At 43.8% G+C, this 14,636-nt stretch overlaps 1 protein-coding gene across 1 annotated transcript in view; it reads right to left on the reverse strand.

The window, feature by feature from the left end:
* gpc5a (glypican 5a) overlaps positions 1 to 14,636 on the reverse strand; it is a 72,078-nt gene that overhangs the window by 23,358 nt on the left and 34,084 nt on the right. Inside the window, exons 7-8 of the mRNA XM_086107827.1 lie at positions 9,055 to 9,175; positions 451 to 613 (exon numbers count right to left, since the gene is read on the reverse strand). Coding sequence (XP_085963953.1) covers positions 451 to 613; positions 9,055 to 9,175 — 284 coding nt within the window. The remainder of the gene's footprint in view (positions 1 to 450; positions 614 to 9,054; positions 9,176 to 14,636) is intronic.

Raw genomic sequence — 14,636 nt, forward strand, 5'->3', positions numbered from 1 at the left:
GAGGGGAGAGGAGGCAGGCGCATCCGTGCCATGTGGGGAAGGTGTGAAAGGAGAGTCACGGCGCCGCGATTCATCAGGGGGGTTACCCAACCTCTCTGGAGTCATCATTTTTTGAAGTAACCGGCCTTGATTGCTGTAATGCCCCCATTGAAACGATTATCTTTCACGACTCTGATTATGTGTGCCATAAACCGGAGTCGAGGATTGACTCTTATTAAGATGGATTACGATCCGGATTTACTTACCGCTCGCTTTGGCTACTTTGAATTTTAATTGTGCATCAAAGAAGACGATCTGATGATGTGACCATACATGAATGGAATGAGTCCGATTTATCGGCGTTTTTTTGTTTGTTTTTTCGTTGCCCAGTCAGTGTGTCTTCGTTCGACCTTGCCAACTCGGCGATAGAACTTTGCTTGTCGTTTAGTCACAGGAAAGGTTGCGACTTACATTTGGAGACTCTCTGGATGTTCTTCTCCGTCTCCGCACCACCGGAACCATCGCAGCCATCTTCATCATCGCAGTCGCCGCTGTAACGTGCTTCCGCATCGCCGCTTCCTGTTTCAATTTGGTCCAGCGTCCCCAGTTTGGGAATGGATTTTCCTTGCAGCAGCTAGAGGTGCAAACACGGATTTATTTATTCATTTAAGTTGTTGTTGTTTCTTGCGTAAAACCATTTGTGTTTGTGTTTTGTACAAGCAAGCTGAAAAGAATATTTCAACTTAACTGACTTGTTTCATTCACGTTCTGTCTTGTTTTGGCTTTTTTTCCTCGCATAATATGACGAAGGTGTGTTACAGAATGTAATGTCCTGATTAGGTTTGTACCATTTTCTACTCTAATCTCATGCAGACGTCATTTATGCATTCGACGAATACGAACGGTACGGCACGATATTAGCAGTCAATATTTGCGCTGAATTTGCATGACGTTTTCACGTGTCTTCTGCAAAGGTATTGGATTCACGGTCAACGTTGACATTGCTTCCAGTGCGTGACGCGCAATCAGAAGGAATATAAACGGAAAGAAACTGGAAAAGAGTCGCAGAGGAAAGGCTCTCACGGTCGCCTAATAGATTCATCCCGGTCTGACAATTCATTGGCTTCATTCTGAACAAGTTCAACAAAACAAAACAAAAAAAAAAGCAAAACTTTCTTTTTTTGTTTGTTTTTGTCATCTGCCGTGGGGCTCATCTTGGAAGAGCTTCATCTCATCTTCATATGTGGCAACCTTCCATCCACCCATTCATTTTCCGAACCGTTTTATCCTCACAAGGGTCGCGGGGGGCTGCTGGAGCCTAGCCCAGCCGTCTTCGGGCCGTCGGCAGGGGGACACCCTGAACCGATTGCCAGCCAATCGCAGGGCACACAGAGACGAACAACCGTCCGCGCTCACACTCACACCGAAGGACAATTTGGAGTGTTCAATCAGCCTGCCATGCATGTTTTTGGAACGTGGGAGGAGTCCAGAGTACCCGGAGAAAACCCAAGCAGGCCCGGGGAGAACATGCAAACTCCACACAGGGAAGCCAGAGCCGGGATCGAACCCACGGCCTCTGCACTGCGAGGTCGATACGCTAACCACAGGTCAATGGCAACCTTTTTTTTATTGTTTTATTTTTATACGCGAGAACAATGTGTTCATTAGTCTGATTTTGAAAGAATAGAGCATTCCCGAAAAAGTTGTTGTTCGTTGGGCGCTTCTGTATGCACTGCACTGGCACTGACTTTTTTTTCTTTTTTTGGGGGCGGGGGGGGGGGGGGGTAACAAGGGAAATAAAAGACACTAATTGCAACATCTAAATTCATGGAGCATCAGAGGAAACAAGAGAATGCTCGGTGCTGATCAGAAAGGTATTGCACATGTTAATTAGTCAGCGTTGTGGTTGGCTACGAGAGAGCGACTGTGTCACGGAAGCTGCGATGGCTGTGAATGTAAATAAGACGGCACTCTTTCCTTCTCCCTCGTGGCAAGCTTGAAGGACAATGCTCAATTTCACTCCCCCTTCCTTGTAAATACAATGCCGTATTTGTCTCCAGTCAGGACTTTGTTGTGCAGAAAATGCTGACAGATTGACAGAATAACCAAAACATAGCACTGGGGAAATAAATGTTTTTTGTTCCCGCCCCCTCCCCTCATTTTGCTCAATAAGCAGTGTTCATTCGACGTGACGCGTACGCTCTAATGCTGCACAAGCTGCTCTTTCGTCCTGTCTGGGAAAACATCTGCTAAAATGGCATTCATCTGTTTTAGGAAGTCATTGTGATCCAGAGCAAGAGAGACGAGAGCAACCAGCATACGGTCAGTCCGTGAGCCGTGTTGGGACATGGACATGATTTGAAAATGATCGTTATCGTTCCTGAAACATTCATTTCCTGAATAACATACCGATGTATGAATGAAATGAAAGAATGTGGCTGATTTGCCACAAATTCAGATTGTCCTTCATCTTTGCGATATTTAACGGCAAATTGATTTTTTCCGCTCTCCGGAGAGCATTCATCACGCTTAACCCTAATTAGCATTCCGGCAGTGTGACCGTTGGACTGTTGGGAGATGCATGGCATTGGAATGCAAAAAGAAGAAACCTGAATGGTTCTTACCTGCCAATATATATATATATATATATATATATATATATATATATACATGTATATATATATATATATATATAAATGTTTCATATGGATATTAGATTGAGGCCTTAAATGTCAGCAATTGACTGCAAATTTAAAATGGCACATGGTAAGAACACGAAAGATGCGCGTAGTTATACTGCTAATGCAAATGAAAATCTAAATGATAATGATTACGCTAATAGTCATAACAACAACGTGTGACACAAAGTTTAAACTATTTAGCACGCTTCAGATGATTCTGACAAACAGAACATCCAACTCGAATCAAAATCTGACATATCAGGCTAAAAGAGAAATGAGAGAAATTATTAAGAGCAGGTGAATGTTAGGCTATCAGATGTAAATGCTAGCAACAATGCTAGCGTTCATTTACCGCTAATCTAAAAACAGATCTACATATATTTGGAAGTATTTTTATGATATTCTATTTTCCTTATTTAATTTTTGTGCCTTTCAAGGTGACTCGGCTCACCACAGCACTGTCTCCTGATGAGCCGTCACTACTCAAAAGGTACAATTTAGAATTTACATTGGGGACTTGCGCTCCCGAATTCTAACCACCATTGATTTGATTCCATACATGTTTGGGGCATTTAAAATGCATTTAGTATCGCGTCTTCATTTAGACAGGTGCACGAGTCAAACGCTTTTGGACATCGACAAGAATTGAAGCAGAAGAACTTCAGCTGAACCGCAGCAAACTGCGCCGTAATAATATTTGCGGCGGGCTCCATCCCAGTAAACGATTTGGCAGATTGGACAATGGAAGACTGGCAACTGCAGCAAGGCACCATTTCCTGGCACACCGCAGCTGGAACGCAACCGTCTTCATTTCTCACTGTTTAAGGACTGAAAACATCGCAAACGGCCGCCAGCCAGCCCATAGACAAGCTTCACAGCTGCCGCTTCAGGACAACGACAAATGCATGTCATTAAAACAAGATTCACGGGGCATATCATTTGGGTAGATTTTGGTCGTGCAATCATTCCATATGTGACCGCGCGAGCTGATCGAGTTTACTTTATCTCCCTTTTTTTTTTTTTGTTGTTATCCAATTGTTAAAATGTGATCCCTGCAAATGTGATACATCCCATTTGTAAACAGGAGGGAGGCAGAGAGTATAACAAAAAAAGGGGGGTGGGGGGCGGGGGAATGCACAATGACCATATTTGCCCGTCAGAGGAGCATCACGTCAGAATGAGAATCATCTCCCAGGACACACACCATCATTTTGCATTTTCCTCACCCCAGCAGGAGTGCTGACAGGGTGTTTATTAGGGCCGTGTGCAGTCTGGGAGCATGAACAGTTATAGCCATGAAACACGGGAAGTACAAAACTTGGCAGGCGTTGCTGTTGAAACTTTTCACGATTATATCGACCGAAAAATGATCAAGCATGATTAAAAAAAAAACTGAAGAAGCCAAACAAAAAAAATGGTAAAATAGGAAAAGGAAGAACAGTCAATCAATCATCATTCAATTTTTAGTGATATGCAAGTGGCACTCTATATACAATGAAATATAGAGTGACTTACGCCATAAAAGAACAAAACAGAACAAACCCGACGCCACTCACACGCACGAACAGATGCGCATGCACACGCGCCTCTCAAGCATAACGTGCGCACACTGGAAGGAGGGCAACTGAAATGGTAATTCACTGTCAACAATTTTGCGACGAGGACACACAAAAGGAGTGATGAAGCCAAATAAAAGCAGCTAAAAATACCCCCAAAAAAGCATAAATAATAATAATATCATCATAATCAGAAGAGTCACCGTCTTCATCATCACTGATCGTGATGATGATCGCAAAATCGAAAGAAAGTTTTTGTGTCATAGTTCACAGGCGGCCCAAACATCATGAAACCCCTTGTAAGAAAGTCAAAAGAAGTCATGAAGCACTCCGAATTCATGAACCAATGAAACAAGTGCAATAAATTCCACAGCGGCAAAATATTACAAGTGTTTCGCCCCGAGATTTATGGTGCCCATCTGAACGTTTCATGGCTGTCAAATATTGTAATTTTGTAGCCCACACAACAAATAAAGGCTGAATACATTCTCGGTGTTAATCTTTTGCGGGAGGGGAGGAGACATGAATAATTCACAAGGAAAACTGCTGGTCAACCACCACATCAATGACTGGTGAATAATTCAGAGGCCGAGTGGGTGAGAAGCTGCCTGGCCCTGATTATGATTGAGAGACACGGGGACAGGGCCTGCTTATAGATTCTTGATGGGTTTTACCGCATCAAGAAGAGAGGACAGCCAAGGAGGAGGGGGGTTGGGGGGGGGGGCACAAATAATTCATAAGAGCGAGCTGCTGATGAGCAAGATGATGAAATCCAGAGTTTGCGCGGCCACGTTGCATGATGAATTTGTCAATAGCTGCATTTCTATTTGCCTCGCGCCTGCTCTGACCACTTGTTTCGGCGCGAGAATGGTCATGCTGTATTTCCCTTTGGGGAGAGGCAAAGCGGGAACCTTTTCCACGCGTCGGTTCCTCAAGGTCGCCGGCCAAACAAATAAAGAGTAAAGAGCTGAGTGGGCGTGCCGATGAAACACAAGTGGCCACCGCGCGCCCCATGCAAATGTCAAATAGACGCGGCCCTCTTCTCCGAATAAAACGGCGGTCTCTTTAAAAGGTAATCGAATTTCATTATTTACCACCGTCCCTAATTCAGAATTTACACCAGTCTTTCTCTCGCTCTCTCTCTCTTTCTGCGCATGCAAACAGACACCCTGCCATTTATGCGCCAGCACATGTGTCCCTTCCTTTTAATAAGGTGATTTACGCAGTCATGAAGCTCTATGGGCCATACTCTGACGCACAAACTTGTTTGGGTGCACAACCGAATGGGGATGTGCACTGGTACATGTAATTGACGTTTTCTGAGCCGCCATTAACCCACACAAACATGGCCTTTTTATCTCTTCCTCGCCCGAACGATTAATTGACATTTCAGTCCATCGCAGTCGGCATTTGACAACACAAAGGACAGCCGCCATTTCATTTTAGGCCCCTGCTTATCTTAACCTCTTATCAACTCAGATTAAACCCACTTGCCTCCCCTTTGTTTACTTGACGAGTGTGCATAGGAGCAGCGGCATACATGATCAGGGTTTAAACGTTGAAATTAAAGGGCAGCTGACTCTCGTGTGTATACTTCCGCGGCTAATGAGTTGCCAGTCAGCTCTTCGTAAATCAAGTTCCAAAGAGATGATCACGAAAGCAAGACTCGGTACGGTGAACGGAACAATAATTTCATTTTAAAGATGGACAACATATGAATAAATGTTTCCCGATATTACAAAACCAAAAAAGAGAGATATCTATTCAAGGGCATATATCATGCTATATTAAGCCTTACGCAGTGAACTCAACTCAACTGTATTTCTTTAAAACAACCATTGCTGCATATAAGGGGCTGTACACGAAACAAAAATAATTCATACAACAACAAAAAATTAAAACAATAAATTAATAAGAAAGACAATAGAAAGCACAAAAACAGCCAAACTAATAATCACGTCTCATGCTGAGTCAAAAGCCAAAGAATGAAAGTTTTGAGACGAGTTTTAAAGAGGAGCAGCGAGGGGCCTTAGCTAACTTTCAGCAGGAGGTCAGTCCAACGGAAAAGGCTCCATCCCTTCTTAATCTCCGTTTAGTTTTCGGTACCTCCAATTGTGTCTGGCATGCAGACCTGAGGCAGCGGCCGGGTGTGCAGGGGCCAATCAAGAAGCAAGCAGCAGCATTTTGAACCAACTGGAGATCCTTAATGGAGGATTCCCTATCCATATATACATACATATCGCACAATGGCGATCAAATTTCTTTTGAAATATGAGTTATTTTTCCGGTTACTTTTCAAAACTCGGAAGTAAGACTCCTGACTCACTAAAACCCCGTCTCTCCCCATGTGGTTGCCGCACCCATTTCTGGCTGTCGTCCAAAAACTGCTTGATGCGCGCACCACCCGCGAAACAGTAAATGACCATTTTGATGATTAAGCAGACTCGTGCCGATTTTCAATTCGTCCCAAACAGCCCGACACCAGTGTCATTCATTTAGCCGCCCCTACGAGACAGCAGCTTCTCGTCCTCACACTGCAGCATCCGAAAGGCCGAAGCCGCCGCCACCCCTGAGGTGGGAGCCACCACCGTCGAACTCGGGGGTGCAGCGACACGCCGCTCTGGCGAGTGGAAACCTCCCATTGAGGTTTGTGGGAGCCAGTGTGTGAAAGAAGCTACGTCTCCCCCGACTCCAGTGCAAAAATGAAAGTGGCTGCTCTGAGAAAGTGGGCGTGTGTTTAGTCTGCAGGGTTAACAGAGCATATAAAGCCTATTATGACAAAAACTAATGCATGTCAATGTAAAAATATCCGAGGCTAATTGAGTCATAAATTCTCCACCGCTTGAGTGTGACAGTATGTGTGTAAAGTACGGGAAAAAATCAATTTGTTTAATTATCTCTTTTGACACATTTGTGACAATTAGCATGCGAAAGTCAAATTACATCACAAAAGTTTTGAAAGTAGGGTTGTCGGATCCGCAGGGATGAAATTCTCCACTGAGGGAAAAAGAAAATGCAAATCAGCTGAAAGCCACCTGACATCGCACTTGCCTTCAGAAAGTGTTTGGAGCCAGCGATGTGATGCAATCAGGCTTAAGAGCTCTTAAGATGTTGACACAATGAATCTGTTTTTTTTTATTTGCAAGTTGAGCGATCATGAAAGCATGTCCTTACGCGGGTTCACCGAAGGGCAGTTATTGTGACGCTGAACCTTGAACTTTACTAATAGCAAAGAACACAACCCATAATACACAATTTTGACATTTTGTTTTGACGAACAGCACACACGTTTTTTTTTTTCCTCTCAAAAGATGTCATCAGACTTCGGTGAGTCTCTATGGAGCACATAATATACTGTCGAGGAAGCTTTGGATGCTTCTTTTTTTTTTTTTTGTGTAGTACGACTCAACAAAGCTCAACAAAGGAAATTATGAAATCAGGAAAGGCATAGTTGCGACGGAAGCTCTTTGTTGTCTACATGATTGAAGTAATCATGACGTTCATCACAGAAGGCGTCAGCGTACGTGACTCGGAATGGAGTTGGGCTAAACGGTAAGATGAAGTGACCTTTTGTTGTCAAACCAACCCCCACCTTCTCAATAATTTATGCTTCTGTGTCAGAGCGTTTAGAAGGATAGCTGAGCTATCAGTAATTGCTTCTGCTGAACCCGCACCGTCACCGGCAACAGTCGCTATACTCTGACAGAATAGTCCAGGAGAACACCCGTGTTGAGTTTTTTTTTTTTTTTTGCTCACAAACCTTGACAAGATCAGTAATGATCTGTTCAGAAAAAAGGCCTATACAAATACTGTATGAAGTTATTTTTCAGAGTAATCCTTTTACTCTACACACGACGTGTCCTTTTCTTCGGTCTCCAGAGTGACAATTATATGAAAAGATTCCACGTCTTTGATTTGCAGCGCTTTCATTGTAGGATCTTGTTCGGGATGTTCTCTGTGAGGAAAAGTGACACTCGGGCACGCTATTTGCGATGCAGCTCATTATCTGATAAACCAGATGCAAGTCTGTCTAAGTTATGTGGGATGCGGAAATACACAAAGTACAAGAGATCGCAGTGCCGCAGTAACAGTCACTAAATTATTTTTCTGCTCTAGTTTTGAAATATTCACCTTCCGGAACTTGTAGGGCCTTTGCGTTGTTTTTTTTTTTGTTTTTTTAACCTCTTTTGACAGTGGGTGGGTGCGCATGAGACCCAGGGAGCACTCCACCATTTGAAGATGGCCTGCTTCGGCTGTTTCACATTGGAGCCTTCAAAGAAAGCGCGCCAGCAAAGGAATGGCTAGAACACTATCTATCATCTGATTCAAGATGGTTTCTGATTTGAGTATAAAAAAGTGCTGTTTCATCGGGATTGTAGTGCCCCAGTTTATTGTAAGCAGTCATTGGTGAGGAAATGCGCGACTTTGTGGGAAATGATGATATCGATTTATCTGCTGTGACAACCCACAGATGGCAGAATGAGGTCGAGAGAGACGACCCGGCCCTCAGATTGTCACTCAAGAAACTCAAGCGACCGGCACGTTGGGAACGCCAACGTGCGAAAATGCCCATCTGGCAGCACAACTGCACACAGATTAGATTGCCGCATTCGATGTTCATGAAGTTAACGAAGGGAACAGCTCCGCTAGGCGGCCTAATGGAAGCATTGCAACACAAACGGAACAGGAATAGGAAATGAAAGCAAGATGCGTGAAGGTAATGCTACGGTGATTTGAAGATCCATCCATTTTTAGGATCGTGTTGAGGGAGAAAGCTGACTCCTACTTAGAAAAGCGTCACTGTTCTGCGTCTCAATCCGTAAAGTGACGAGGCCTACCTGGTTGATATGCTTCAGTTTGTCTATGATTTGATGGATGACAGAGTCGGCTCCTTTCACTTTGACCTCCGGGTTGGCGGCTTGAGCCTTGATCCCGTTTCCCACCACGCGCAGAGTGTAGCTGTGAACACACACAAAAAATAATGTTGACTTGAATGTGCCGGGGGAAAAAAGTCTCACAACATTAATGAAGCCATCAGTGCCGACCCTCTTTGGAAATCGATATGAAAAGTCATTCATATTCGCGAGGTACACACGGGCGATGATGTAATCAAATTGCCGTGACATCCCGGGGGAGCTAAGCAGGGTTTTGCAATGTGAAAGAATCCCGATTCATTTGCCTCAGCACATGCTCAATGCCTTTCACTGGCCCTCTAAAGCTGTTCAAGCTATTCTTTATGATCGCACTTGAATAGAAAACCGTTCCACCACAGCGAGTTCGCTGGACGAAACCACTCACTTACGATGTACACCTTGACGCGTCCAGTTGCTACATTAATCCTTATTTGAAAGCAGCTCAACGCCGTAATTGCTTTCAAATAAGTCTTCAGTTCACCCCCAAGGTCTCCCTTCCGTCTTTGCAGCTGCGGGAACTATCACGTTGGCAGCTGGGACGCGTGAGCACAAATTCCACGCATCTCAAGGTCCCTCACCAAACAAAATACAATGAGTAGGTCGAGGGAAATGCACAAACCACCGACGACAACCTGACACACAAACGTTTGGATATGCGAGTCTGCTTGGATACAAAAACATTCTTGCTGTGGCGAACACCAAAATTGCCAGAGAAAAATCTGCACGGCGCGAGACTGGTGAGTTGTTAGTCGCGAACAAATGAGAGTGATTTGAAGCCAGTTGGGGTCAAGAGAAGACGACATGAATAAATAAAGCACAGGAAGCAAAGTGTCTAATTTATTTAAAAGGAAATACGGGTGGGAGAATTCTAATTTTGTCATCATGTCTGGGTCGGATGGATGTATTTTGGATGTTTGACTCTTGCTCGCTGACCGGAGCTTTCAGAAGGAAGAGTTCAAGTTAACAAAAAAAACATTGGGGGGGGGGGGGACTGATGCTGACTTCCACCTACACTGACATAATTTGGAGTGCCAGAAAAATCAGGCACAAATATATGACGTATTATACAAAAGCCAAAGAATAAAAATGAGTTTTGTTTCCATTGTTGTTTTGTCAAAAAGGTCAAATCATCAAAACTGTCGTGATCCAATCTTCATATTTTTCCAAATCTTAAAAATTTGGTTTTCTGTGACAGAGCCCACACATAAAGATATTGATGCAATGTCACAGTTGTGGTTGTACTTTTCGTGGTGTGCTCCGATCACCTAAACAAAGAGCACTACGCACACGAGGATTCGGTCCACTAACTGAAATCCAAGCAATGCTCACACGTGATCTCTCAAAAACGAAGAACAACAGACACTCCCGGGTATGCGGCAGGGCTTCAGAGGTGAGCCGCTGCTCCTCCACGATGAGAGGAGACAGGTGAGGTGGCTCGGGCATCTGGTCAGGATGCCTCCTGGACAAAATTGCCCCAAAAGAAGATGGCCGGCATTCCAATTCTGCTCAATTTGACTCGACTTGACTTATTGGCCTTCCTAAATGGACTCTGTGCTCCGGGGTCTGAGACATAAAAGGCAATGTTGTCAGTTTGTAGTCTGCTAAATCTTTCTGTCCCCTTTTGGGCATCCAAGTATTGATGGAGAACCAGTCTGCTGTCTCCAAACCGTCGACTACCTCTTGTTTTTTTTTTTTAATCTTCTGCGTGATGCTTCATCAAAATGTAATGCAGAGAGGAGTTCCGTGACTCCGGAGATGAAACGGTTAGAAAATGCGCACTCTTCATGGTTGGCTGGGTGAGAAACAAAGCAGGCCTGCGGTTAGCAGACCGGAAGGTGATACCTGCCTTCCGCTTGTCACCGTGGAGAACACGGCACTTGAGCTCAGGACTGAACAGAGGGAGGAGACGGGATCGTTCACTTCCGTAGTGGAAAGGGAGCGAAACAAGAGAACTACTGTGAGCTCCAGAGGTTTGATGTGTTCCATCTCCTGTAAGTGAATCTGCGTATTTTTGCTTCGACTTGTCGTCCATTCGGTAATCACAAAGATCGCAGAAAGGTACAACGATGTCAGAGTGGAACTCGTGGTAGCGGCGCACATCAAGGCAGGATTTCAGTCTGTTGCCAAAACGTACTTCCTCGCATTCACCAGAAAGCTCGGTGAACTGGAAACTTTCATAGTTGCACAAACAAAATTGAATTGAGAGTACAGTGATCCCTTGCCACTTGGCGCTTGGCCGGTTTTTCCAAAGTACTGTATTCATAAAAAAGAAGAAGAAGAAGGGCTCAGGAGGTAGCATGTTCAGCGCCCAACCTGAAGATTGTGGATTCGATCCTGAGCCGTTGTGACCATGTCAAAGTGACCTTGAGCAAGAACATGAACCCCCCCAGTGGGGCCTGATCACCAAGAGGTTGAATGGTAAGATGGTGGTAAAGTGCTTGAGTACCTTGAAGGTCGGAAAGCGCAAAACAAGTGAAAGCCCGTCGACATGTTTGTTCCAGCCTGTGAGGAAGGACGTGTCAGTCTGGTCGCAGAACCCTCTCATTTGCTGTTCCCAAGAGGGAATCCTTATTAAGGGAACTGGAGAGAGGCACAAATCACTCGTGCAGTAAACAAACTTATCCAACAACAGTGGAGCAAGTCAATTTATATTCTGTAGACTAAAACATTCTCTCTCCATTCATCCTCCCTGCATGTTGATTCGCTGAAATTATTCATGCATAAATTGGAAATTAAGAATCAAGGATGATCACAATTGACATTATTCAGAAAGGTTCGATCATGCAGCGTGTCCAACGGCGATTCTCATAATTCGCCACATATCAAGATCTGTGAGCCTTAGCGACGCAGCTAACACGACAACACTCGCTGTGTCCTCTGGCAAAGATTGATCGCCTAACACCCTGACTAGCATGTTTGTCCCAATTACACAAAAGCCCTAAACCTTAAAGTCATATTGGCTTTGGCTAGCGCATCAACATGGAATTCTCCAGACAGAGTTGCTTCAATAAAGCACTGGCGGGCATAAATAGGATCTGGGAGTTGGTCAGCAGGTAATTTGTGCTTTTGTGATGGGAATCGCTAATGAGTGAGTTGTCAGAGCTCACTCATATTGCTCAGATGGATTAATTACAGATATGCACGCTAAAGAGATGGCTAAACGTGGTATAGTGGATGAGTGAAGAAACTCCTTTTTTTTTCTTTTGTTCTATAATGGAGGGCTTTGAACATGTTGACATTTGAAGTCATCATCATGGTAACCAGGTTCATTTGCCCCCGTGCATGGTCAAGTCTTTACAGCAGCAGTGCACCGTGAGATCACAAGAATCGATATTTAGAAGGAACATAGCCGCAGGATATCTGCAGTCTGCACGGTGAATCGTGAATATGAATCTCTAAAAATCTTGTCGACTAGAATCGAAATGTTCTGTAAAGCAAATTGGAACTCATTAAATTTTACGAATGACACAAGTGTCTCGTGTACGTTTACGCTAAACTAGGTTGCTTCGCCCCTGGTTATCTCCTCCAATTCATCTTCATAACTAAATCATTAGCTTCATGCACTATGTTCAGAAGGTAAAATAAATATGGTTAATCAAGAAAAGCTGCATCCAAACACGTTTTCTGCTAACACCGGTTGTATTAAAGCAAGCTTATAATTGCTCGCAGAACCTGTTTATCGTGACGCCATGACAACTAATACGCGCAGCCATACTTGCCTCCACCAGGCAGAAAAAAAAAAAAAAAAAAGACTAGATCACAGGTGTCAAACTCAAGGCCCGGGGGCCAGATCCGGCTCGCCAGATCATTTTATTTGGCCCGCAAAAGCAAACCACGTGTGTCAACTTGCTAAAATCTGTACCGAAATGTCAAATTATCATGTGTAATAAATAACGTTGAGATTTTGCAATCATTTTGTTGACACTCACTTGAACAATAATCGAACAAACCATGAGAATTGACTTGACTGATTTCAAAACTAATAAGCTATTCATTTGTTGTGTGCAAGTCCTCATTTTGTGGTTTCCTGTCATAACGGTCCTCTGAGGGAAGACGCAACTCCAAATTGGCCGGCGACTAAAATGACTTTGACACCCCTGCTCTAGATTTACATCTGTGGGCAAGCGGTCTGGCGTATCCAGTCAACGGGCTTGACGTCACATCCCCTCCTAACATGGCACCGTGTGTTAAAATTAACCAAGGGGATTTTATTTGGCCAGGCTAAAATGGGAACACCAGATATTCATCCAAGTTTACAATATAGCTGCTCTTCCCCATCAGTGGTTCGAAATGGTCTTCTGGGGGTACGCTTGAACCATACGGAGGATTACCTTTGCAAAGCCACCTGCTTGTTTATCGACTTGCTGTGCTTCTCAACACGTTCAAAGCATTCACTTGTGTATGGAGCGATGTTAAGGTGTGGCACATAGATTCCCAAATCACCTCACCCGTGGCACATCCGTTAGTATAGTAAAATAAAGCAGTAAAAGGAGTTTTATATTATCCCGATAATTTGCTTGCAATGGTGAGCTGCAAATGGACTACTGCATCATGCACGTGGTTAGTGCCAAGCAGATATCAGACGTTGTCAAATAGCAATGGAACTTTTATAACGCCTCTTAAATACTGAAGTTTTATGGAAGGTAATAAGGACAAATGGAAAAGTTGGCTATCTCGGAGGTACAATGGCCTCATAAAAGCAGATGGGCGCAGACAGAGGGAATTTTTAAAGATGTTAATGTCCCATAAGGGCAATAATGTCCAGGATTAAGCAGATGTGGCAAGAGAAGGGCAGGCAATAAATGACTAATCAGTGATTTCATGACATCAGTCATCAACACCAAAGCATTGGAAGTGGTGCAGTTTTCTTTACACCGCAGGACAGACTTGTCCGTCCGTCCTTTGGTAAGTTTTCATTTCAGGATGCAGAAAAATATCCTTCTGAATCCCATGTAGTCATACTTTTGGTCTCAATCCAGAGCAGATTATGCAAACTGTCATTCTGATGAAAAACACCCCCCATCCCCACCCCCGCACCCCCACCCCCTCTGGCACGAAATTTAAGAGGCTTAGACATCTTTGCCATCTTCAATCATTGACCAAGCTTATCCAAATTTCAACACCTGCCTCACGGAAATGCAAAGGCAAACATTGAGAGGCTGATTATGAATTCATGGGGACTTCTGTAAATACACATAAACAACGAGACTTGAGAAACACGACTCAAATAGTGGCGCAAATAAAGATATCAGAATGAAAGTCAACAATTGAGCAATAATTGTTTTCTTTTGTTTTTTTTGCACAGTGGAATTGTTTAGTGCAATATGAAGCACAAACAGACCGTAATAAGTTTTGAAGGCGGCTTCTACCCCACGTGTGTGTGCCACCGTCTGACTGGTTCATGAGCATGGTATTCCCCAAAAACATAATAATAAAATCTGTGTGAAGTTTTTAGGTAAATAGAAAATCATTTGACCGTTTTGTACATTTTTGCTCTAAACATGCTC

The sequence above is a fragment of the Hippocampus guttulatus genome, chromosome 3 (genome assembly GCF_054856545.1).
Source record: "Hippocampus guttulatus isolate MCC_2025c chromosome 3, RoL_Hgut_1.0, whole genome shotgun sequence".
Classification (NCBI taxonomy): domain Eukaryota; kingdom Metazoa; phylum Chordata; class Actinopteri; order Syngnathiformes; family Syngnathidae; genus Hippocampus; species Hippocampus guttulatus.